Source organism: Maniola hyperantus, chromosome 10, assembly GCF_902806685.2.
Source record: "Maniola hyperantus chromosome 10, iAphHyp1.2, whole genome shotgun sequence".
Taxonomy (NCBI): Eukaryota; Metazoa; Arthropoda; class Insecta; order Lepidoptera; family Nymphalidae; genus Maniola; species Maniola hyperantus.
The window spans coordinates 10,798,048-10,824,551 of record NC_048545.1 but is presented as its reverse complement, the minus strand read 5'-3'; the positions used below and the strand labels follow the sequence as shown (position 1 = coordinate 10,824,551).

General features: G+C 37.3%; 1 protein-coding gene across 2 annotated transcripts; it reads right to left on the bottom strand.

The window, feature by feature from the left end:
• Positions 1-500: 500 nt before the first annotated feature.
• LOC117986122 (kielin/chordin-like protein) lies at positions 501-25,697 on the bottom strand. Of its 2 annotated transcripts, XM_069501486.1 has the most exons (19): positions 25,617-25,697; positions 20,595-20,795; positions 19,089-19,220; positions 18,043-18,237; positions 17,544-17,687; positions 15,125-15,247; positions 14,761-14,952; positions 13,909-14,022; positions 12,999-13,190; positions 11,992-12,105; positions 10,991-11,185; positions 9,803-10,000; positions 8,687-8,860; positions 6,959-7,141; positions 6,116-6,292; positions 5,054-5,251; positions 3,795-3,992; positions 1,905-2,099; positions 501-732 (listed from the first exon to the last, which is right to left on the bottom strand). In XM_069501486.1, exons 1-19 carry the CDS (start codon positions 25,684-25,686, stop codon positions 719-721), a joined length of 3,009 nt encoding a protein of 1,002 aa, XP_069357587.1. In that variant the 5' UTR covers positions 25,687-25,697; the 3' UTR covers positions 501-718. The 2 variants fall into 2 exon arrangements, with proteins under 2 accessions (XP_069357587.1, XP_069357588.1); XM_069501487.1 differs by lacking the exon at positions 20,595-20,795 and having other exon boundaries at positions 25,617-25,696.
• Between the last annotated feature and the right edge of the window lie 807 nt (positions 25,698-26,504).

Sequence of the window (26,504 nt, the reverse complement as noted above, 5' to 3'; positions counted from 1 at the left end):
ATAAGTACTAGGTGATTAATTAAGCTAGATATAAACTAAGTGGATGTTACAAGTGTACCTGAATATAAGACTGTGGACATCGGAACTGCGTTTGATTCATATTAGGGTCATCCCAAGACTAATAAACCCGGATTGGAGGTTAAGTTGTTTATAGTATGGAGAAACTTGATTGTTGTCTTATTACTTTTTATCAGTGTGACATAGACATAGTGTGAGTATGAGATTTTACATCACACCAAAAACGTTGACAGACTTCGAGCTTACTTTATCGTTATAGCAAAATGGATCTGAACAACGTGCCTCGATCATAGATCTACAGCCAGAGTCCCAGGTGGATAAGTTGCGAAATTAAAAATGGTGCTGGTGTTTTAATTGTCAGATCGTCAAAATGGATTGATTATTCGTTTGATTAAGATTTCGACGCTCGAATTCCATCAACCTTGAAACTGCTTGTTTCTTGTTGTTGTTTTGTGATTTTTGGTGAAATAAAAAATATTAACACTGATTTTATCGAAAATTTTATTTTTAAACCCAAAATAGTTTGCCGCAGCTGCAAACAACATAAAAATTTGTTTTACATTCAAAGTTACATATTATTAAAAAGAATAAATATCACATTAATTTTATTAGTCTCATAAAGTTTGTTTAATTTTCATTACTATCCTAATGGTATTTTTAAGATCCAAAGACTGCGATTCTTCATTACTTCATCTTTTGACTAAGATGGTACAGCTGTAAAACATAAGAAATCATTAATTACAATGCCAAGTCAAAAATATATTGCATGTTAATAAAATAATCCCGATACCATTTGAGTGGAATTTCTGAAAATCCTTTCTAAGTGGGTGTTTATTTTAGTTTCTAGACCCTAGATCAATATTACTCATATTATTGTTGTATATTTATTACTCATCTATCATTATATTATATTATATAAATATATGTATATATATTATGTATTATATATGTACCTACCTGTGTATATCTTTATATATATATTATTATTTAGGCATTTCTGTGCCTATTAATTTATATATTACTTATATAATTATTATCTTTAGGTATGTCCCTAACAACTTACGTACACCTTAAACCCAGTCTCCTTTAAATCCTCTTCAACCTAGTTGCCTGGTAAAGATCGCTTCACAGCGATAAGGCCGCTAATTGTATGTTCTTCTTTTATATGTTACTTTTTTGTGTCTTTTCTCTTTGGTGTACAATAAAGAATATTAAACTAAACTAAACTAGATGCCTACTGCTGCATCACCACATCCTGATCTGCTTTTCTCATTAGACGGTTTGCCACCACCCTCAGCAACTACCTACTAGGTACGTGATCTCCACTTTAGGCTTTGCGGTTCCAACAGCTGTCGCCCTTACGACAAGCATTGGCTACGCAGCCGCATTACCACTTTGCCTTGCTGGAGGTTTGAGCTATTGTTTTTTTTATTTATTCAGATACAAGTTAGCCCTTGACTGCAATCTCACCAGATGGTAAGTGATGATGCAGTCTAAGATGATAGCGGGCTAACCTGGAAGGGGTATGGCAGTTTATTTTATTTTATTAAACCCGTACGTACCCCTTTGGTTTCTACACGGCATCGTACCGGAACGCTAAATCGCTTGGCGGCATGGCTTTGCCGGTAGGGTGGTAACTAGCCACGGCCGAAGCCTCCCACCAGACCATACCAAAAATTTAGAAATTATAAAATTCCAAACCCCTGCCAGGAATCGAACCCGGGACCTCCCACTAATAAGACCACAGCGCTCACGACTGCGCCAGGGAGGTCGTCAAATGTCTATGTCAATGACATTAGTCCTTCAAATCCTAGGTGAGACCTTAAAATCTATTTAATGTGCTGGTAACAGTTGAAGTTACAAAATTGATGATTCAAACAACTTACGGCATTTTGCCTTAGGTATGCAGTTGCCAGATCCATCTCTTTGGTAGCCTTTCCGGCACATACAGCGCGGTCTGCATACATGTTCAACAAGTGTGTTGCACGGGGCTGTCTCTTCATCCAGTTCACCGCAGCCGTCACCAAAGCACGCTGAAGGACATGGATTCAAATATTCGTTTTTTGGACATTTGACAGGAGCTGAGGACAAAATATAAGTATTTTTATTGGTGACAATGGGACATACCTACTAACTTACTCCTCCTCTAACTTTTTGGAGTTATAAGTATTTTAAGCAATAAAATATCACTTGCTTTAACGGCGAAGAAAAACATTGTGACAACAACAATGTTGTCAAAGGTTTGTGGAGTTTTCCAAGCCGCACTTGGCCAGCGTTGTAGACTATGGCCAAACCCTTCTTATTCTGAGAGGAGATCTGCGCTCAGTGGTGAGCAGGTAATATTAAGCAAAATCCTTGGGGTCTTCGAATTTTACACAATCAGCCAAGCAAAATCCTTGGGGTCTTCGAATTTTACACATTCAGCCAAGCAACAACAATAGCCACAAGAAACCTAATACAATTTAGCACTTAGTAGCTAGTAGAATAATTGAATTGAATTTTAAATTAATAAGTTATTCACGAAATAAATACGAGTAGAGCCCCATCGTTCATATCTGACGTTACAGTGGTTTAGGACCGGGGTTTTAGATTTTATCATATAAAATCTAAGTTACTTTCAACACATGCACCGGTACTGTCTCGTTCGTATCCGGCGATGCATTTGCATCCTGGGAGACATCTTATGCTATTTTCACTGTCGACGTCCGTGGTTGGCTGTGGATAAATGTCACCACAATCCGTCGATTCTTCGTTTTCACCACACTGAGGTGCTAAAGTTGAAGAATCATCATCATCATCATCATGATCAACCCATAGCCGGCTCACTACAGAGCACGGGTCTCCTCTCAGTATGAGACGGGTTTGGCCATAGTCCACCACGCTGGCCAAGTGCGGATTGGCAGACTTAAGTTGAAGAATATGACTTGAAAAACATTCATTACTTACTGCCCATATTACAAATGCAAAAGTGTGTTTGTGATTTTTGAAACAAAGCAGTAAGGGTCCCACTAGTAGTTTGTTGGGCCGGGATTTAAATCGGATGTTCCAATGCCAGTACATTGTATATGAAGTTATTCACACTTGTCGCAAACCGATTTTGTGTTAAAATACTGCCACTGGAACGTCAAATATTACGTATTTACTTTTGACGTTCGAATTGGGTATTTTACTACTTTTGAATTTGATTAATATAAACTAGGATGAGAATAATGACGTACGCTGAAAATAATATTAAAATCCAACTAAGGGTATTTTAGTTTTGGAGTGGGAGGGTCTTCTGTCCCTTTCTCGCAAAACAAAAATTTGTATGAAACCGCAAGAAGCTACTGCTATCTCTGTCTAATCAGAAATATTGAAATGCTTATCACTTTTTATTCTTTGATCGATTTAATTAGTTTTTTCAGTTTACGTCATTATTTTTATCCTAGTTTATAATAATGTAATAAAAAAATTGGAGTGAACTACCCAATTCTATCAACGTTGGTGAGGTGGAAAATCTCATACCACCACACAACCATCATGATCTCTGATATCTCTTTTACTGAATTTGACTTTGCTGATTGTATAATTATTATTGTCAGAGGTTCAAAATTGAGAAATCAACTTGAACTATTATTATGCAACAGATCCTCAATAGCTCAAAGGTCGGCGGTTCAAACCCCACTCGTTGCACTATTGTCGTAACCTAGACCTAGCACAAGCTTTACCTACGCTTAGTTGGAGGGGAAAGGGGTTTAATAATAAAACATGGTTGATATTCTTTAAGAAATACTTACGACATTGTTTAATAGGTATGCAGTCGCCGGAACTATTCCTGCGGTGGTCTTCTCGACACACGCATCGCGGTCGGCACACGTTTGGAACTAGTGTATTGCAAGTGGTCGGCTCCATTTGCAAAGTACCGCACTGGTCGGAAAAGCACGCTGAGGGGCATGAATTATATACTGTGTTGTTTCCTCTGCATTTGAAAGGAGCTGAGAACAAAATTTAAATTGAAATATTAATTATTGTTAAAAATAAAGCTACGTTTCACAAATTGTGTCGGGAATCTTGCAGTAAATTTGAAAAAAAACGTCTACATATATGAGCTCTTCGTCCTCCGTAAACAAAAATTAATATTAAAAAAAAAACCATCTAAGTCTGAGTCAAAATCGCGCACCGAGGGTTCCGTAACTTGGATTTTTTTGCTTAAATTTTCTCTAACGGCAAATGCAAGTTTAAAATTTAAAAAAAATATTTTTTAAATAGTATGAATACAAATGAACAATTTTCAGATTTCTCCTCTACCTATTTATATACATATTGTAAGACCTTACTTCTTGCCTATGTTGTAGGTCGTTCGGGTTGGAAGTTGGAAGTAAGTGTACTTCCAACGTAAAATATAGTGATATTTTATAACTTTTATTTGTTTGCTTTGAACTAAAAAAAATTTAATCCAAATCTATAATATCAATGGTTAACAAATAAACTATTAATAAACTTAAATCTAAAAAAAACAACATTAAATTAAAACTAAAATAAATTAAATTAAATCTAAAACCTCGTCGAGATCACCGCAGCGAGGCATTGTACCCAAGATGCTGGCAGCATCCTTTGGATGGCCAAACTAATTCTTTGATCAAATTAGCTGCCAGCTCTCGGGTCCCCGGTTGACTCGATAACTCTTTTCGCAATTTCTTCAAAAAGAGCTCGGGGGCTAAATTTAAAATAGGCTAAATCTAAAATCTAAATTTAAAATAGGCTAAATCTAAAATCCCACTAAAAATTAATTTTATTATATAACTAGATTGAAAGAGAATTTAAAATAGCTTAATTATAATATGTTGATTAATTTATTTAATACTTGTGTTTTTTTGTACGGTCGAGCCTACACACTGCTCCCGTACACATTTATATATTGGTGTCACCAAAATTCGTGACAATTTTTAGCCCTATACGAATTATTATATGTAACCTTGAATGTCTATTTTGACCGGGCTATAATATAATTTATATCCCGTAGTGTGAAATAAGCTTTAAGGTTGAAAAAACTTACGACAATCTGTGACTAAGATGCATCTTCTATTTTCAGAGCTAATACGTTTATAGTTGCTCTTGCAAGCACAGCCACCTGGGCAAGGGAAAGGTGGTAAGCACTGTGGAACGGCAAGACTGTCATCCCTTGGGCAATTGTTTGTTGGACATCCGATAAGACACGGGGCGAATGTTTCGTTTCGCCCGCAGGGATTGCCACCTGAAAAAATTGTTAATTTTTCAATTGAAATCATAAATCCAGATATTTTACAAAATATAAATAACTACTTGCTGATGCCCGCGACTTCGTCCGCGTGGAATTTTGTTTTTAAAAATCCCATGGGAACTCTTTGATTTTCCGGGTTAGTCTATGTAGTGACATAGATTTTACCCTTTATCTGAGTTCATATTCAGTGCCAATATCTCCAATTTAATCCACCTAAATCCACCCAGGCATCAGCTAGTTACACAAAGTAGCCAGCTAGTATAAAAGAATCCATACTTTCCCATACTTATATTATAAATGCGAAAGTGTGTCTGTCTGTCTCTGTCTGCTAGCTTTTCACGGTCCATCCGTTCAACCGATTTTGATGAAATTTGGTACAGAGATAGCTTGCATCCCGGGGAAGGATATAGGCTACTTTTTCTACTACGGCGTACGGCGTACGGATGTACGTCACAGCCACTTTTTTCCAAAACTATAAGAGCTATACTGTTGAAACTTAGTAAGTAGATGTATTCTGTAAACCGCATTAAGATTTTTACACAAAAATAGAAAAAAAAACATTTTTTTTCATGAAACCCATGGTATCTATGGATAGGTCTTCAAAAATCATTTTGAGGTTTTTAATATAATTTTTTTCTAAACTGAATGGTTTGCAACACTGAGAGACACTTCCAAAGTGGTAAAATGTGTACCACCACCCCCCCCCCTGTAACTTCTAAAATAAGAGAATGATAAATGTACATTACACATATATATATGCAAACTTCCATCGAAAATTGGTTTGAACGAGATCTAGTACGTGCGCGAGTCTGATTCGCACTTGGCCGGTTTTTTATAGATGAGATGTTTAATAATAACCTGGGCATTCGGTTGGTAAAATACATCTTCCCTCCTCAGATCGAATATATCCCAATCTGCATTTACAACCAAAGGGCTCGCCACATTCTTGAGAGCAGATGGCATTCGGGCATTTGCAGGTCGATACGCATTGATTAGGACATTGACTGTAAACTGCATTCGGATCGCCATTGCATTCTGAAAAGAATTTTTGGATTTCATTGAGTATATCTATTCCTTCAGTATTCTAATCAAAATCTAAATCTTAACATATAAAAGGAAAAGGTGACTGACTGACTGACTGACTGATCTATCAACGTACAGCTCAAACGACTGGACGGATCGGGCTGAAATTCGGCATGTAGATAGCTATTATGACGTAGGCATCCGCTAAGAAAGGATTTTTGAAAATTCAACCCGTAAGGGGTTGAAATAGGGGTTTGAAGTTTGTGTAGTCCACGCAGACGAAGTCGTGGGAATAAGCTAGTAGTATAATATAATAAACGGTTCAGAGGAAGGTGACTACGCTTCGTTATACAAGTTACCTTAAGAGCCCCATATAAGGTACGATTCGTCGCTTCGATCAATCTTCAGTAAATCGTGACAATCCATCGCTCCAAAATTGTTCTGTTCACACACGAAACGATTGGTCGTTACGATCGATCATTTACTTGTTCGAAACGGAACGATAAAGACAAGCTCAAATAATTCAATAGGTATGTGCCCTATAAAATGGAAAATCAACTTCTTTTCCTTAGCTATGAGGCGGTAACTTTGATTCGGCACAGAAGAAATAACAAAATCTTAAAAAGTGGGGGTGGGATGCATGACATCAACTGCATCAGAGGAGACACAATTACGTACCCCGACACTGTTCTCGAGGTATACATTTTCCATTTTCATCTCTCAAGTGACCTTCAATACAATTGCATCCAGGCTTGCACTCTAGGGGTCTGCAGTCCATCCGGGTGGGGTCCCAAGTGCAGTCTTGAGGAGGACATGTTTGCTTGCAATTAGTTGACACCTCATTTTCACCACAAACTGGTTCTGCAATATCAAACAATAAGTAATCCTCAATACCTACATAGGTCATCATCATTATGATCAACGGCCCACTACTTAGCACGGGTCTCTTCTCAAAATTTTATTTTCATTTCATTTATTTATTCATTTGCTTTCATGATTACATGAAGCCCCGTCTGGGCATCGCAAAATTAGGTAAATATTTCTTTTTATATATAAAAATGAATCGCTAAATGTGTTGCTGATCGCAAATCTCGAGAACAGATGAACCGATTTCGCTAATTGTTTTTTCATAATATTCCTTGAAGTACGAGGACGGTTCTTACGAAAGAGAAAAATTTAAGAAATTTGAATCGACTGTTAGGCGGTACGAAATTCGCCGGGGCAGCTAGATTACAATAAATACATAGTAAGCACATGTCTAATTATTATATTACTTAATTATACAATAGGCTAGTTGACACTTTTTTTAAGTAGGTCTTAAATGGTTAATATTTGTCCTATTAGATCAAAAAAATTAACACTATATTTTTTTGCGCCCTAAAAACCGTAAAACTTTAATTTAAAAATATATATTTCTTAGACAGGTGAAAACACTGTCGGCCATGTTTGGCCGATAGATTATCTGTGCTCTGACGTCATGCATTTGTAATCAACAGCATAACCTCCCAAAGTTTAATAAACATGACTTCTATACTAGTTTACATGAAAAATATAGTAATTATCGTTATTGTATCATCCGAGAATGCAAAAATGCATCGATAAAGACCACAGGAAAGTTGTGGATTAGAGTGCCCAGTGAAGTAAATATATATATAAAGGGATCCTCCATGACTAACGACTGCAATCCAAATTTATTTTTGCAAAGATCACTTTGTAAGTAAGTCTTACTTAATAACTTATTCAATTTATAAAGAGAAAACGATAATTTTTTACGTTTACTATGAGTTTTTAGAAATATATAAAAACTAGCTTATGCTCGTGACTTCGCCCGCGTGGACTTCATAAATTTCAAACCCCCATTTAACCCACTCAGGGGTGGAATTTCAAAAAATCCTTTCCTAGTGGATACTTTTTCTTTACTTTACCTACAAAGTAACACACCCACCAAATTTCATGTATCTAGGACCAGCTGTTTAGATGTTTAGGCTGTGCGTTGATATATAAGTCAGGACTTTAAATTTTATATATGGATACTACGTTAGTCCACGCGTGACATTTCTTTGTTTACATATTGAATGACGTCACATCATGGCTGACAGCGTTTTCTGCGTTTCAAATAAAAATAAAAACTGTATTTTTTTAAATTGGATTTATATATCCATCCTGCGTTTTTAATAATTGTTATTGATATATTTCGTTGTCTTAAGCAAAATACTATAATAAATAATCATTTATTGGACGAAATTAGATATGAGTCAAGTAGCCTATTACATAAAGGCTACGTGTTACATTATTTTTAGATTTACTTAGGTAATTTTCTTGGCTATTTAAAGTCGAAATTATTAGAAGAGTTTACAATTACAATTGTACAAATACAATTACTTACACGTGCTTACAATTACTTACTTGGAACACATCTATCGCTAATATCTCTTATAAAACCATCTATACATTTGCATGGTCGGCATCTGGTCCTCTCGGCCTCAACAGATATCACAGCAGTTTCTGCAGATCCTTCAACTGCTTGTGGATAATATATTGGACAGTGATTTGGTTCTTCGTTTTCACCACATTGAGGTGCTGTATTGAAGAATATATGACTTACATTCGTATATCTACTTACTTAGCAAAGATTAGGTAGGTACTTAGACATATTTTTTAAATTCAGATACAAGTTACTTTGACTGCAATCTTACCTGGCGGTAAGTGATGACTGATGATATAGCCTAAGATGGATTGGAAGGGGTACTGTAGCAGTCACACGAGGAGGTGGCAGTTTCGTTAAACCCATAGCCCTGATCTGTTTCTACGCTGCATCGTACCGGAACATTAAAGCGCTTGGCGGCACGGCTTTGCCGGTAGGGTGGTGATAAGCCATGGCTGAACCAGTCCAGAGTCAATTTAGACAATTTGAATTCCTCAATTGCCCCTACCAGGAATCGAACCTGGGACTTCCCACTTATAAGACCACAGCGTTCACAACTACGCCAACAAAGTTTGAACATTTGCAGTACCAGAGGAACCACCAATGCGTTGCCGGCCTTTCAGGAATGTGTTGGTCCGCCCCTTGAATAACCCTAATTGTTGTAATCTAATGGGAACACCGCCGAAGGGAGCCTAGTTGACACAGTTTGCATGTGCGTGGAAGAAAGGATCTGGCACAACTAGCACCAGTGCACCAGGCACCCAGGTGGTGAGGGTGAAATTGTTTGCGGTGGTGTGCGGTGCGGTTGTAGAAAAAGGAGGGTGGCATGAGATGAAACAAGTCTTTAGGTTATCATATTATTGTCTTAAAGACTGTTTATACTGATAATAATTAAAAAATGATAAAGGCCTAACCGCATTACAGCGGCGCTGCGCAGCAGAAACTGTCAAATATGATTTCAATTAAGTATTTCGTATAGTGCATGTCACACTGGATCGGTGCTGCATAGCACGTCATGGCATAGAGAGTACTTTGACCCTAAGCGAAAAACCCTAAGCGACTTGAAAAATCTGGAAAAATCAAACTATTCAACTCACGGCACTGGTTTATATGTATGCAGTTTCCAGAACTATCTCTGCGGTAGTGTTTCCGACACACGCATCGCGGTCGGCACACGTTTGGAACTAGTGTATTGCAAGTGGTCGGCTCCATTTGCAAAGTACCGCACTGGTCGGAAAAGCACGCTGAGGGGCATGAATTGTATACTGTGTTTTTTCCTCTGCATTTGATAGGGGCTGAGAACAAAATTTAAATTGAAATATTAATTGTTGTTATACGTAAGCTGCATTTCACAAATTGTGTCGGGAATATTGCAGTAAGTTAGAAAAAAACCTGTACATATCTGACAGATCTTGCTCTTCGTCCTCCGTAAACAAACATAAATATTTAAAAAAAACAGCTAAGTCAGAGGCAGGTACTCGGGTATTTTTTTCGACATTTTGCACGATAAATCAAAATAAATAAAAATTTCTCTTAGAATGTACACGTAAAGTCCTTTCATATGATATAGTTCTCTTACTTTGAAAATTGAAAATACTAATTATTTGTTCATGAACACATTTTCATTTTTTTGTGATGTAACCACAAATTCACGGTTTTTGGATTTTTCCCTTTACTTGTGCTATTAGACCTACCTACCTTCCTAGGTTTTTGTGACAGACATGACAGACGGACAGAAAATAGACAACGAAGTGATCGTATTAAAGTTCCTCTTTGCTTTTGGGGTGCGGAACCCTAATTATGACGAGAAATACATAGACACATATTGCAATTTCCCTTTACTTTATACTATGTTAGACCTAGATGAAATGATAAACGTAGATCCATAATATAAAGGTGCTGATAAACTTGAGCATTCACTTGTAATGAGCATTCGTGGGAATGTTACATCACAGAAAAATACGAGAACATTTTAGCGAGCATTCTACCGAGCGTTCTGGCGAGCACACGCGACCGTCAAGTCTGACATCTTCATGAAGAATAAACGAGCACTCGCTAGAATGCTCAAGATGTTCGTAGCAATATTTGGCTCTATGCTTGGCTCGGCTTGTTGTTCAGTTCGACAAAAATAAAAACGGCGAATGCTCGATGTTCTGTTACAAGTGAATGCTCAAGTTTATCAGCACCTTTATGTTTACCCTACTAGAATTAAATATATGAAAAACCTAAGTAGCTAACCTTTTCGATTGAGGTGAAATCTTGATTAAGATAAATAAAACACTTACGACAGTCTGTGATTAAGATGCATCTATGATCTCCAGAGTTAGTGCGTGTATAGTTGCTCTTACAAGCACAACCACCAGGACAAGGGTTAGGTACTAAGCACTGTACTAAGATATTGTTGTCATTTTTGGGGCAATAGTTTGTTGGACATGGGACTATACACGGAACGTAGGTTTCATTTCGCCCGCAGTGATATTCTGAAATAATGGAAATTGGTAATTTTCTCATTCTCTTTATAACATGACGTGATGTGTATAAGTCCCGCAAAATGCTAATGCGCCTGGCTGCCATTTTAGTGACGTCAGCACTAGACTGAAGTTTCGAGCTGATGGTATATTTTTCACGCGGCTGACGTCAAAATGATGTCATTTCGATGTTAATGAGACATGGTTCCAGCGCAATAGCAATTTGCGGGACTTATAACACAATATTTACAAAATAAACGTTTAGCGTAATTTTTACTAAATATTTCAATTTGGAACACGCATTTCCAAAGTTTATTTCAAAACTTTCTGTTGTAATTGATTGCGAATTTAACTGACAATATTGCTTTCTGCCTCAAACTATTTGCAATTAGCGTTGCTACCGATCCAGCCCAAGTTCGCTTCCTTATTAGACTCCAACGTGACATCTGTTGGCATTATTTGCTACGGTGTTACATACTTTTACAAAGTACTCGTTAAAATAATTGTTTATTTAAATTTTCCCAATAGGATGCCAATACAATGTTACAAACTCTTTTAAGTAACAAAGAATAAAAGTAATCACTACCCATATAAATACTAGATACCCGTAATATGTACTTATTATAAATGCGAAAGTGTGTGTTTATTTGTTTGTTTGTTGGTTTGTCCTTCAATCACGCCGCAAAGGACCAACATACCGACGTGATTTTTTGCATGGGTATAGTATAAACAAAGGAGAAACAAATTAACCTGTGTTTACACACCTAATTTTTTTCCTGAGATTAGGCTTTTTTTTTAAATTACTTAATATTACTTACTTGGAACACATACGCCTTTGCTGTTTCTCACATAGTTCGCGATACATCGACATTTCGGACAATTGCTTGGATATATGGCTATGCAATAGTTTGGCTCTTCGAATGGTCCACACACTGGTGACAAATATTATACAGGTAAGTATTGTCCGTAAAAATGACTCCTCACGCGCCATTTTAACTCTATAGGCCAACTGTCACGTCAAAACTACGGTTCACCTTTAAAATAAGGACCAGATCGTACTGTTGACATGAAATTTGACACAAAAAGTTAAAATGACGTGTACGTGTTATAAGTTCTTAACATAACCATAAAATTATGTTTCAAGTAAATTGTGTGGTGATACATATTCTATTTGACACATAAATATTATTATAATTTGACAAAATATACTCAGGCCTTAGATCTTATAGAAGTGAAGCGCTAAATACTTACCAAATTACGAAAAAGACTGACGTCGTTAGATCAAGCCATACCGTAATCTAATCTAATACTAATCAGTACCCTTATTATAAATGCGAAAGTGTGTTTGTTTGTCCTTCAACCACGTCGTAACGGATTGACGTGATTTTATGCATGGATATAGATAAAGACCTGGAGAGTGACATAGGGTACTTTATATCCCGGAAAATCAAAGAGGTCCCACGGGATTTTTAAACCTAATTTTAAGACGAAGTCACGGGTCCCAGCTTGTGTATCTTATATCTAAATATATAAAAGCGAATTTAATATATTTAAAGAAATATTAAATTCTTCAGCATCTTACGGAAGCGCTAGTAAAGTAGGTAAGACTATATAATTCATGTGAAATTAAAATCACTCTGGTATTATTTTGTTTGATTAATAAATCCGAAAGTGCCGTGGCCGTGGCGTTTTTCGTGATAAATTTTTATTTATCACGAAAAACGCCATAGACGCATTCTATTTGTAACATAAAGTTCGAGCAAATAGGTAATATGTCGTCCACATCCTAGTTTCAAAAAAATATACTTTGCTTGCAATCACTTACTTGGAACACATACATCGTTAGCGTCTCTTACATAACCGTCAGCACATCTGCATGGTCGGCATCTGATCCTCTCAGCCTCAATGGATTCCACAGCCGCTAAATCAGTACTAGGCCCCAATGGTAGGATTGGTTGTAGATAAACTATACTGCATTCATTTGGTACTTCGTTCTTTCCACACTGAGGTTGTGTATCTAATAAAAAATTAAAATCATCAATTTATTTTAATCTTCTTTGATATTATTCTCTGGTTGGTAACACAATACAATAATTGCAATCCACATGGTGGTAATTTCGTGAGCCAAATGCTTTGATACTTTTTCCTTTTCTGCTTTCTCTAGGTTACCATCAATAGCCTACAACAGTTTACTACTGGACTAAAGGCCTCGCCCAACGGGAGGGTTTGCCGCGCTGGGCAGATGGGTTGATGATCGTAGTAGATGGTAGTAAAAGCACAGACGACGCTACTACCAGTTCTCCGTAAGAGTTAGTCGCCTTGTACGATATCCGACAAATGACAACTGTATTTGGTGCCGTCACCACACGGCAACACTAGTTTATCATTATGTGGAATATTATTTGACCCCCTTATCTATCTTAGCTATCTGCATGCCAATTTTAGCTCGATCCATCCCGTGGTTTGAGCTGTGCATTGATAGGTCAGTCAGCTTTTCCTTTTACATATTAACTAGCTTATGTTCGCGACTTCGTCCGCGTGAACTACACAAATTTCAAATCCCTATTTCACCCCTTTAGGGATTGAATTTCCAAAAATCCTTTCTTAGCGGATGTCTACGTCATAATAGCTATCTCAGCCCGACCCGTCCATGGTTTGAGCTGTGCATTGATAGATCAGTCAGTCAGTCAGTCAGTCAGTTTTTCCTTTTATATACATAGATTCATATTACTTACTTGGAACACATAAGCCTTTTCTGTTCCTCACATAGTTTGCAATACATCGACATGGCGGACAATTGCTTGGATATATGGCTATGCAAAAGTTTGGCTCTTCGAATGGTCCACAAACTGGTGACAGTAACAAAATATATAAGTGAAGTAAGTTCTGATAACATAACAATTGCTTCCGGTAAATTACACTTAAACGAATTAGTGATACCTACTTATCCTTTTTGAAAGTCAGTATTATAAATACCTAACAGGTTTTATTAATATAATTTGAAAATATTTACACAGGTCTTGGATATTATAGAAATAAAGCGCTAACTACTCATCAAATTAGGAAAAAAAACTATCGTACTTTGATCAAGCCACACCGGTTGTAGTTACTTGCTCCTAATCATCATCATCATTATCATCATCATCATCATCAGCCTGTAGACGTTCACTGTTGGACATAGCCAGGCCTTCCCTAAAACGCGCCATCGCACCCGGTCCTCAGCCTTCCTCATCCAGCCACTTCCCGCCAGCCTCTTTATATCGTCGGTCCATCGTGCTGGAGGGCGTCCCACACTACGCTTGCTTAAACGCGGTCTCCACTCAAAGACTTTCCGGCTCCAACGGCCATCGCCTAACTAACTTGCTCCTAATATCTATCTTATATTTAAAGAAACATTAAACTTCATTCATATAAAATTAAAATTACTCAGGTATTATTTTGTTTGGTTTAATAAATCCGAAATCAGCCTTCATTATTTGTCACGAAAAATGCCAAAGATGAATACTATTTGTAAGATAAAGTCGAGCAAATAATATGTCATCCACATCCTAGTTAAAAAAAAATATACGATGTTTACAATCACTTACTTGGAACACATACATCGTTAGCGTCTCTTACAAAACCGTCAGCACATCTGCATGGTCGGCATCTGATACTCTCAGCCTCAACGGCTTCCACAACCGCTACATCAGTACTTGGTTCCCATGTCTGATATTGTCTTGGATAGATTATACTGCATTCATTTGGTACTTCGTTCTTTCCACACTGAGGTTGTGTATCTAATAAAAAATTAAAATCATCAATTTAATGTAATCTTCTTTGATATTATTCTCTGCTGCTGGTTTAAGATTTCTTGTACGATGTTGCAACTTGGATGAACAACTAGTGGAACCCTTGGTGTGCGAGTCCGATTCGCACTTGACCGGTTTTTTTTAAATTAATATTACTTACTTGGAACACATTCGCCTTTGCTATTTCTCACATAGTTGCGGATACACCGACATGGCGCACAATTGTTTGGAAATACGGCAATGCAAAAGTTTGGCTCTTCGAATGGTCCACATACTGTAGGGCCTAGTAACAAATTATAAGATAAGTAAGTTCTGGTAACATACCGGTAGATAGCACTTAAACGACTAATGTCCTATCACCACAAGTAAGTATAGCTGTGATAGCCTAGTGGTTAGGACGTCTGCCTTCTAATCGGAGGTCGGAGGTTCGATCCCGGGCACGCGCGTCTAACTTTTCGGAGCTATGTGCGTTTTAAGTAATTAAATATCACGCCATAACGGTGATGGAAAATTATAATTTTTATACAGAAAAAAATAGAACCGCATCGTTCGTCTCGCACATTTTTAGTTTTTAAGCATAAAATAAATATAACTTCTAAATAATTTTAAATACATATCAAAAATTGACCACCTGGACTCAGACGATGACCAAACGATTTAAACATTACTTATTTTTATCATCGTCAACCAATAGACGTCCACTTCTGACATAGATCTGTTATAACTTGTAGGGACTTCACACGCCCATGAGCTTGCGCTGCCTGAATACAGTGGATCCTTAAGACTAATTTGGTGGATTTCCAACACTGCGCTTTTCCATTCGAACCTTTTTCGAACTATGTGCCATTTCAGCTTCACCTATGTCGGTTACTCTGGTTCTCGTACGGATCTCCTCATTTCTGATTCGATCACTTAGAGAAACTCCAAGCATAGCTCTCTCCATTGCCCACTGCGTGAATATAAGCTTTCTTATGAGGCCCATAGTTAACGACCATGTCTCGGATCCATATGTCATCACTGGCAATACGCACTGCTCTAAGACTTCGGTCTTCAAGTACTGGAGAATTCTGGACAAGAAGACATCTCGAAGCTTCCTGAACGCTAGAGAGTATATAAATCTACAGTTAGATAGTTACAGTCAGTCAGTCTCTATACCAATTCAAAAATCAGTTCGTTTCCAGAAGTATTCCGGGTTGTGGCTCTACTAATTTAACACATTGGCCTCGTTTCTCGGATAACAAATAACCCTCGGCGCAATTACACCGATTGGTCGCTGTGTCTGAGATTTGCGGGCAGTTTGGGGGGTTCGGGATGGAGCAAGTTGCAAGCATCGGTCGTAAATATACGGGGTCTCACCTGGAAAGGTAATGTCCTATTTGTAGAGATTTAGCTCTACGTAAATTATAGACATTTGTTTTCATGGAATGCCTTCGACTCGGTCTTAACCTTAAGTAGACAATTTATTTAGTGTTACGTAATTTGTGTTGTCACGTTTTATGGTTGAAGATAAAGTAAATACTACAAACTCGTGGTCTCCTACGTGGACGTTTGTCTCCTATTCGGGACGTCTGGGGTTCGATCCCGGGCACGCAATTCTAACTTTTCGGAGTGATTTACGTTTCAACCAATTAAATAGCACTTAACGGTGAACATTTAACGGTGAAGGAAAATATCATGAGGAAACATGCCTGAGAGTTCTCCATAATGGTCTCAAAGGTGTGTGAAGTCTGCCAATCCGCACTTAGACAGCATGGTAGGCTATGGGCTATGGCCAAACCATTTTCAGCTGAGAGGAGACCCGTGCTCTGGGCCAGCGATGGGTTGGTTGGTAATGAATAATGATGATGAAGATGAATTTGTGTAAACGATAAAATATGTGTGTTGACGACAATGACCTTTTTTTCGAAAACAAATTTACTAATTAGGCGTGTGGGTAAGTAGGTATAATTAAAAGGTAATGTGATATTGATAACAACTCCTTGTCACAATGTAGAAGGTTAATTTTATTAGTATAAAGGTATGTTTATTTTGAAATTTCTTGTTATTTCGTATTTTGTAATCTTTATAATATTTGTATGGAGTACATTGTGTCCTATCAAAAAACTTCTATTTATTTACTGTCAAAGGATACCTACAGAAGGACAGGGGAAGTATTTGCCTTTGTTTTTCCTTATTCGCGCAACTTCGTTCGCGTGAATTTATGTTTTTAAAATCCTGTGGGAACTCTTTGATTTTCCGGGATAAAAGTAGCCTATGTTGATCTCCAGGTCTTTAATTATAACCATGCTAACAATCCCTGCGATCTGATGCTCCGCTACGGCGTGATTGAAGGACAAACCAATAAACCAACAAACACACACCTCCACATTTTTATAATATTGGCAGTAAGTTTCGCATTTTTTTTTTATTCAGATACAAGTTAGCCATTTACTGCAATGTCACCTGGTGGTAAGTGACGATGCAGTCTAAGATCTAATGCATTTGTAATATTATGTGTAGTGAATTTATGTGTAGTTATGAGTATTATGGGTGGTGAATATGGGTAGTGGGATGACTTGAATATTGAAGTAAGTACTTACTTCGAACACATATACCCTTACTGTCTCTCACATAGTTCTTGATACATTGACAGGGGTTGCACTTGATGGTGAGGGTTGAGTCACCAGGGCGAATGTTTTTAGCGCAATCCGTTGGTTCTTCATTTTCTCCGCATTGAGGAAGAACTAATAACAATTTATTACAAGCATTAACTCTAACTTTAATAAAAAAAATCGGCCAAGTGCGAGCCACGCTCGCGCAACGAGGGTTCCGTACTACAGTCGTTTTTTTTTAAAACTATGATGCATAAAAATAAATAAAAATCTGGCTGACCACAATTTAGTAGGTTTCTTGACAGACCGACAGACAGACAGACAACAAAGTGATCCTATAAGGGTTCCGTTTTTCCTTTTGAGGTACGGAACCCTAAAAAACTGCTGCAAGTAGCACTAAACTGGAATAAGTTAACGATTGGAAGGAAGGTTTTCATCCAAGTATTGGACCCATAAATAAATTGCTAAGTCAAATGAAGTTACATACTTGGTGGGCACTTTTCTTGGAGTATACACTTTTCTTTTTGGTCTCTCAAGTAGCCCTTCTTACAATTGCAGCCAGGTTGACATGGACCAGGTTTACAAGCATATAGATTAGGGTCCCAGTCGCAAGTTTGTGGGGGACAGGTTTGCCTGCAAACGGTGGGTTCCTCGTTTTTACCACAAGGAAGAAGCGGCGGAACTAGAACACGTCATAATATATTAATTATATAACACTAGCTGCCCCGGCGAACTTCGTACCGCCTCAGTCAATTCTTTAATATTTTTTTTATACTTTAAATTTTTCTCTCCGTAAGAACCATCCTCGTACTTCAAGGAATATTAAGTATAAAAAAAGAATTAGCGAAATCGGTTCAGCTGTTCTCAAAATTTGCGATCAGCAACACATTCAATGATTCATTTTTATATATAGACTAGCTGAACCGCCCCGGCTTCGCTCGGATGGAGTTTAGAAAATTGAGGGGGGAGGTTGAATTAAATTTTTCTCTCCGTAAGAACCATCCCCGTACTTCAAGGAATATTATAAAAAAATAATTAGCGAAATCGGTTCAACTGGTCTCGATATTTGCGATCAGCAACACATTCAGCGATTCATTTTTATATATATAAAAGATATAGGTATAGTTAAGTTAAGATAGGTACTAAAATAGGTTAAGTGATTGTTTTGTACTAACACATAAATATTATGGGTTATGTTATATCTGAAAATAAAAGCTTATTATTGTATAAGTCCTGATAATTGCTATTGCTGGAACCATGTCTCATTATTTCGAAATTTATAATTTCTAGAATTGTCATTGGTCTGGTTTGGTGGGAAGCTACGGCCGTGGCTAGTTACCACTTTACCGGCTGAGCTGTGCCGCCAAGCGATTAAACGTTCCGGTACTGTGTCGTGTAGAAACCAATCCGGGGTATGGATTTAACGAAACTGCCATAAGTACCCCTTTCAAGTTAGCCCGCTTCCATCTTAAACCACCACTTACCAAAAATTTTAAATTTGTAAGTAAAATAACTTTTGGTTGTAACACTTACTTGGGACACACTGATTGTAGGAGTTTCTAGTATATCCCTCGACACAGCTGCATCCTGGCCGACATACTTGGGCTGTCGGAACATCACAATAATCGTCTGCACAGTCCGATGGTACTTGATTTTCTCCACATGCTAATAAAGATAAAAGTCCTAGTCTGTAGTAGCAAAAGATAATAATATACAGGATGTAAGTAGAAAGCTAGCAAAAACGAAGGCAGATGAGAGTAGGTACCTAATGATAATTGGGTCTTTGACTGTAGTAATAAAATGATGTGATGTTTTGTATAGCGGTAGTTTATGGGGCTAGAATTCATTATTTAAGAGAATAATTAAATAAAACTATGATTTTTATTTATTTTTAACATCATTAATTACTAATGTCACGCTGTACGGAAGGTGATTAATGACCTCACAAGGGGCGTAAACGACAAATATTTTCTCATAGCTCTTAAGTTTTTGCTAGCGTTCTAAATACATCCTGTATATGCAGACAAATAATATACCTAATTATTCACTATATTGTGGACTTGTGGATTTATTGTTATGGTGATGCTATTTATTTTGAAAAAATGAATGGAACTAGTTATTCATAAACGTTTTTTTTTAAATAAAAAATTACAGTTTTTGCACAAAAAAAAAAATTAGGTACCCAATTTAGATTATTTCGAAAAACTTAGCAGACTTGATAATGCAGCCAAACTATCTAACAAAATTAATTCTTATCAAACCAAATATTTCTGGAATCCCACTACCTGTTTTGACACCTAGAATCTAGATACGATTCATTGACTAATAAAGCCACCCAAAAATTGGTTTTTACTTATCTTAACAATATATAAAACACAAATATGTTTCTGCCTATGCATGTCCGTCATAGACTTTGTAACCATCCAACCGATGTACCCCAAACCAGTTTCATTAGAAAGGCAATTATGCGAAGATGGTTTTTTAAGCGCAGTAGGTAGCACACGCCGGGTATCCACTAGTTACAGATACGTTGTCATCTTGGATTGCGTTTACCGTGAAAACTAAATCAGTTCCAAGCACAAACCTGTCCATCTATTTAAAAAAAACCGGCCAAGTGCGAGTCAGACTAGCGCAACGAGGGCTCCGAAATTCAGTCGTATTTTTTCGACATTTTGCACGATAATTAAAAAATTACTATGATGCGTAAAAATAAATAAAAATCAGTTGTAGAATGCACAGGTGAAGCCCTTTCATATGATATCCCACTTAATATAGTTATCTTACTTCGAAAATTGAAAATACTAATTATTATTAGTTTATGACCACAAATAATTTTTTTTTGTGTGATGTAACCACAAATTCACGGTTTTCAGATTTTGCCCCGAATGCCTGCTATAACATCCACCTTCCTGCCAAATTTCATGATTCTAGGTCAACGGGAAGTACCCTGTAGGATTCTTGTCAGACAGACAACAAAGTAATCCTATAAAGGTTCCGTTTTTCCTTTTGAGGTACGGAACCCTAAAAATGGCGACTTACGAGCTGGGCATTCGTCACTCCGGACACAGATTCCATTATAGTCCCGGAGATAGTCCTTGATACAGTCACATCCAGGCTCGCATCTTAGGATCTTGTCACACCTGTAGTCCGTACTGGACAAGTTGCAGAATTGCGGTGGACATGTTGTTCGGCATTTCATATATACTTCATTTTCAGAGCAAGGATAAGGTTTGTATCGATCTGAAATTTTTTTAAAGATAATATTTATGACGGCCTACGCAGACGAGGGTCTAATGATTGTCCGCGGAGGGAGGACAAAAGTGGTCACTATGAACTGTAGGGCGATAGTCTAAAACCTGCATCATTCATTATTTTAAATAAATAAATAAAAATCTTTTTTATTCGAATAAACTTTTACAAGTACTTTCGAATAGTCGGATGCATCTACCACTGGTTCGGAATGCCTTTCCTACCGAGAAGAACCAGCAAGAAACTCGGCGGTTGCTCTTTTCAAATATTTGATATAGGTACAAGATTATGCCATGTATAAAATAGTATTACAATCTCAATTGTTCTAATTGACCAAGTGCGAGTCAGGCTCGCGCAATGAGGGTTCCGCGTACTACAGTCGTATTTTTTCGACATTTTGCACGATAATTCAAAAACTATGATGCATAGAAATAAATAAAAATCTGTTTTAGAATGTACAGGTGAAGACCTTTCATATGATACCCCACTTGATATGGTCACTCACTTTGATAGTTGAAAATACTAATTATTAGTTCATGACCACAATTTTTTTTGTGTGATCTAACGCTAAATTCACGGTTTTCAGATTTTTCCCCAAATGTCAGCTATAATATCTACCTACCTGCCAAATTGCATGATTCTAGGTCAACGGGAAGTACCCTGTAGGTTTCTTGACAGACAGACAGACAGACAGACAGACAGACAGACAACAAAGTGATCCTATAAGGGTTCCGTTTTTCCTTTTGAGGTACGGAACCCTAAAAAGATAACATGGCCGATAACACGCGCTTTGTTCAAAATATATTAAGCTGGAGAATGATACATCATTTGAAATGAATGTAACTGTTGGTGAATGTAAATGTTATTACATTGTAACACAAGAACCAAGCAGCTGGCTTACATTCTTAGAGGTCTTTACCCAAAAGGGATCGGGAAGGGATCCAACGGGATCCTATTACTAAGCCTAAACTGTCCGTTCATTTATCTGTCTGTTAGCGGGCTGTATCTCATGAACCGAAATAGGTAGAGTTGAAATTTCCACTGAGCGTGTATTTCTATTGCCACTATTACAACAAATAATAAAAAACCAAAATGCGAATTTTAAAAATGCAAATTAAAAAAAAAATTAAAAGTTCCTACGTAATGTTATAATATTTTGCATTCCGAACCAGTGGTAGATGCATTTGATGATTCAAAAGTACTTGTAAAAGTTTAATTGAATAAAAAAAAAAACTTGCTTGTACAATGGTATGGAACCCTTAATCTGCATGAGTCCGACTCGCATTTGACCGATTTCAACAGACGTTCAATACAATTTCAGGTCAATCACCACCTTTATGTTTCGTATAATAACTTATTATTGTTTTAAAGGTGCTTGAACTTATGGAAAACCATTAAAGAAGCGTATCGCCACGCGCACATACACATTAATATAATATAGTTAGGTATAATTACTACCCATATTATAAATACAAAAGTATGTCTGTTTGATGGTTTATTGGTTTGTCCTTCAATCACCTCGCAACGGAGAGGATCGACTTGACTTTTTAAAGTTAGAGACCTGGAGAGTGAATCGGCTACATTTTTTACAGAAAATCGCGGACAGCAGCTAGTAATATGATGAACCAACCAAAAGTCATCGATATTAAAAACCGGTCAAGTGCGAGTCGGACTCACACACGAAGGGTTACGTGCCATTGTACAAGAAGTAACACTTTTTAATTTTTTTTAATTACATGGCCGTCATTTTGAAATTTTTATTATTTGTTGTTATAGCGGCAATAGAATTAATACAATTTCTGTGACAATTTCAACTCTACCTATTACGGTTCACGAGATACAACCCGCTAATAGACAGACGGACGTATAGCGGAGGCTTAGTAATAGGGTTACGGCAGCACCCTTCGGGGACGGAACCCTAATAATAAATTAAAAAAAAAAAAAAAAAAAAAAAAAAAAAAACCGACTTCGATACACAAACACTAAAAATTGAAAAATTATTTAATTTATTACCGAATATATTATGTATACAAGAGTTGATATAGTTCCATAATGATATTTTTTGGTGCCGGTGCCAATTAGCTTCAGCTGCGCGAATCATCTAGACTTCGAATTTTCATGAGACTCCACAATGGCACCTCATTGGCACCGACCCCAAAAAATATTATTATGGAACTATATCAACTCTTGTATCAATACTTATAATAAAACTGTAACAGGTCAAATTCTGTACATTAAAGATATTTTGAAATTTTTTTTTCGAGGGCACTCTATAATCGATACTGAACCCAAAACTGTAATTTTTTTCATTTTTGTCTGTCTGTCTGTCTGTCTGTCTATCTGTCTGTCTGTCTGTCTGTCTGTCCGTCTGTCTGTCTGTATCACGGCCGCGCATCACGCTGAAACTACTGAATGGATTCCAATGAAACTTGGTACGATTTGAGGTCATACTATGAGGAAGAATATAGGATACTTTTTATCCCGAAATTCAGCATGGTTCCCGTAGGAGAGGGGATGAAAGTTAAAATGTATACCGAGTTGTAATTCATTAACGCGTAGTCCGATTTCATTCATTCTTTTTTTGTTAGAAAGGGGATATTTAAAAAATTGTTCCGTAAATATTTCAAGGTCATTGGTTTTTAACCGACTGTCAAAAAGGAGGTGGTTCTTTTTTCTACATCGATTTTTTCGAGGTTTCTGGACCGATTTGCAAATATTTTTTTTAAATCAACAAAAAAAGTTTTCGTGGTGTTCACATAAAAAATTCTGGATTCAACTCCTTAATCCTGATGCTGCAGGGTTACTGCCCGCCTGAGTTATCAAGATTCAGGAAGTGTTCATAGTGAATTCATATTGTAGGTACCAAGCAACGACTTTATCCTCAGACTTCAAGTCTCAACTCCTCAACCCTGATGATGTAGGGTACAGCACTCCTAAACTATAATGTTTCAGGAACTGCGGATGATGCAAAATTATTTTAGGTACCAAGCATAGGCTACATCATTGAACTTCGGATCCTAACTCCTCAATCCTGATGCTGCAAAGTACTGAAGTCCTAAATCGTGGGGATTTTAGAATTTCTGATAGTGAATAGATATTTAAAAAAAAAAATTTGAATCGACTGTTAGGCGGAACGAAGTTCGCCGGGTCAGCTAGTACATAATATATTCGGTAATAAATTAAATTATTTTTCAATTTTTAGTGTTTGTGTATCGAAGTCGGTTTTTATATTTTTTGTACAAAAAATTATTTCACAATTTTAGTGGCCCCATGGTATTAAAATATGCTATGCCTGGTTAAAAATCTACTGTTTACTAAGCTATTACACTGATTGCGAGCAATTTACTCTTATCCGTTGAGGAGTTCCATTATCTATCTTCGAAGATGTTCATCAGATCTTCACCAAATTTAAATGGGACCAACTTTGAAGTATACCCTTTCAAACAAAAAAAGAATTTTCAAAATCGGTCCAGGCGTCTTCGAGTAATCGGGGAACATACATAAAAAATAAATAAAAAAAAAGATTCCGACGAATTGAGAACCTCCTCCTTTTTTTGAAGTCGGTTAATAAATAGGCAGGCATAGTCCGCGACAGGTTGATATGGTTAACGGGGTATGAAGCAGGAGGACGCACACCCACACGTCATCCGCACTCGCCCGCACCGAGTTAGCGCGGAGGTTGTGCGGGTGTGCGGGGCGTTCCCTCCCCGATTGCCATCTCGACCTGTCACGTACTATAAGTCTGGCCCGAAAATACAAACTAACCGAACGATTGTTATTAAGCCGAACGATTGTTATCAAATACGTTTGACTGTGTGGAAGTAGGAAGGTACTGATAATTTATTTGTGTAATTTTTGTTTTTGTACCTACTGTGTATAGTAACAGATCTCAAAAAGTCAGTAGGTATCTCATATTATTGGTTTTTTTAGTCTGGTAATTTATATTACAATAGGTAATAAACTATGAAGAAATAAAAGATAACTTAAATCTAATTTTAGACTAAAAAACCGGCCAAGTGCGAGTGAGGCTCGCACAACGCGGGTTCCGTACAACAGTCGTATTTTTTCGACATTTTGCACGATAATTCAAAAACTATGATGTATAAAAATAAATCAAAATCTGTTTCAGAATGTACAAGTGAAGACCTTTCATATGATACCCCACTTGATATAGTTATCTTACTTCGAAAATTGAAAATACTAATTATTAGTTTATGACCACAATTTAATTTTTTTTGTGTAATGTTACTACAAATTCACGGTTTTCAGATTTTGCCCCTGATGCCAGCTATAAGACCTACCTACCTGCCAAATGTCATGATTCTAGGTCAACTGGAAGTACCCTGTAGGTTTCTTGACAGACAGACGGACAGACAGACAGACAGGCAGACAAACAGACAGACAGACAGACAACAGAGTGATCCTATAAGGGTTCCGGTTTTCCTTTTAAGGTACGGAACCCTAAAGAAATATTAAATTGAAACTAAAATGAAATAAATTAAATCTAAAAATCCCATCGCGTCGAGACCACCATAATAGCGAGGCATTGTAGGTACCCAAAATGCTGGCAGCATTGACCCTTTGGATGACTAAACTAATTCTTTGTCCAAGGTGCCAGCTCTCGGATCCCCGGTTGACTCGATAACCTATATTGAAATTAATCAAATATACCTCAAGCCCTGGACCCCACGGCCTAAGGTCTCCACGCCAAAATGCACAAATATGAAACTCCCATTCAGGTTATTACTTACATATAAAAAATATACTTAATCTTACAAAAGAAAAAAGAAAATAATTAATGGCTATACATACGTGCAATTGCTAGCGCATCTTGGCATAAACCCTCCGCCACAAAGGCTAATAAAATGAAAAACACTAGCATCGTCACCTCTGCGCCTCTGTCGACTGGTAAGTATTTCTGCCCTTATATACATTTTATCTACCTCAGTAAATAAATAATATTATTCGCTTTAAATTGTTAGGATTCCGTAGTGAAAAAAGTGTAAATATCATAATAATAATGTCCTTCGTGTAATATTAATACTACGTGGCCTAAATCAAACAATGATTAAATTAAGACTGTCTTTATTGGCAAGGCCTACTTACCTACACAGTAATAGGTATAGTATATAGAACCATTAGTAGTAGTATAAGCCGCACCACACCGCAGCGCACCGCACCACACCACAGCGCACCGCACCACAGCGTAGTGCACCACAGCGCTTCGCACCACAGCGCATCGCACTGCACCGCTGTTCACCGCAGCGCAGCGCAACGCACCGCTGCACACCGTACCGTATCCGTACAAAAAATAACGCTTTCTTTTCTTTTTTCATGGTGGCTTTTTTAGAAAAAATTGTTTGCAATAGAAATACAAATTTGTTTGAATATTTCAACTCTATCTCCGTAACCTCTGTGACCGTAATCGAATCACGAGAACCAGCCCGCTGACAGACAGAGGGATGGACAGCGGAGGCTTATTAATAAGGTCCCGTTGGCACCCTTCCGGTACGGAACCCTAAATCGGCATCTCCATACAATTTTGGCCTATTTGTGCAAAGTTAACGTTAACTTTAAATAGATACCTACACTATACCATTATAATAATTTTGAGCCTGTAGCTTGGGGTTCTATTAAGAGCGTTCATGCAACGGGCCGCTTCTCATTCACCCGAGGTTCTTTTTTAACCCCCTATGCATA

Coding starts and splice junctions, on each gene's coding strand:
- LOC117986122 (XM_069501486.1), bottom strand. CDS start 25,686: ATGCTAGTGTTTTTCATTTTATTAGCCTTTGTGGCGGAGGGTTTATGC. Junction 6,293..6,958: donor ACCTCGAGAACAGTGTCGGG/GTACGTAATTGT, acceptor AATTCTTTTCAG/AATGCAATGGCGATCCGAAT. Junction 3,993..5,053: donor CATCTTAGTCACAGATTGTC/GTAAGTTTTTTC, acceptor TTTTGTTCTCAG/CTCCTTTCAAATGCAGAGGA.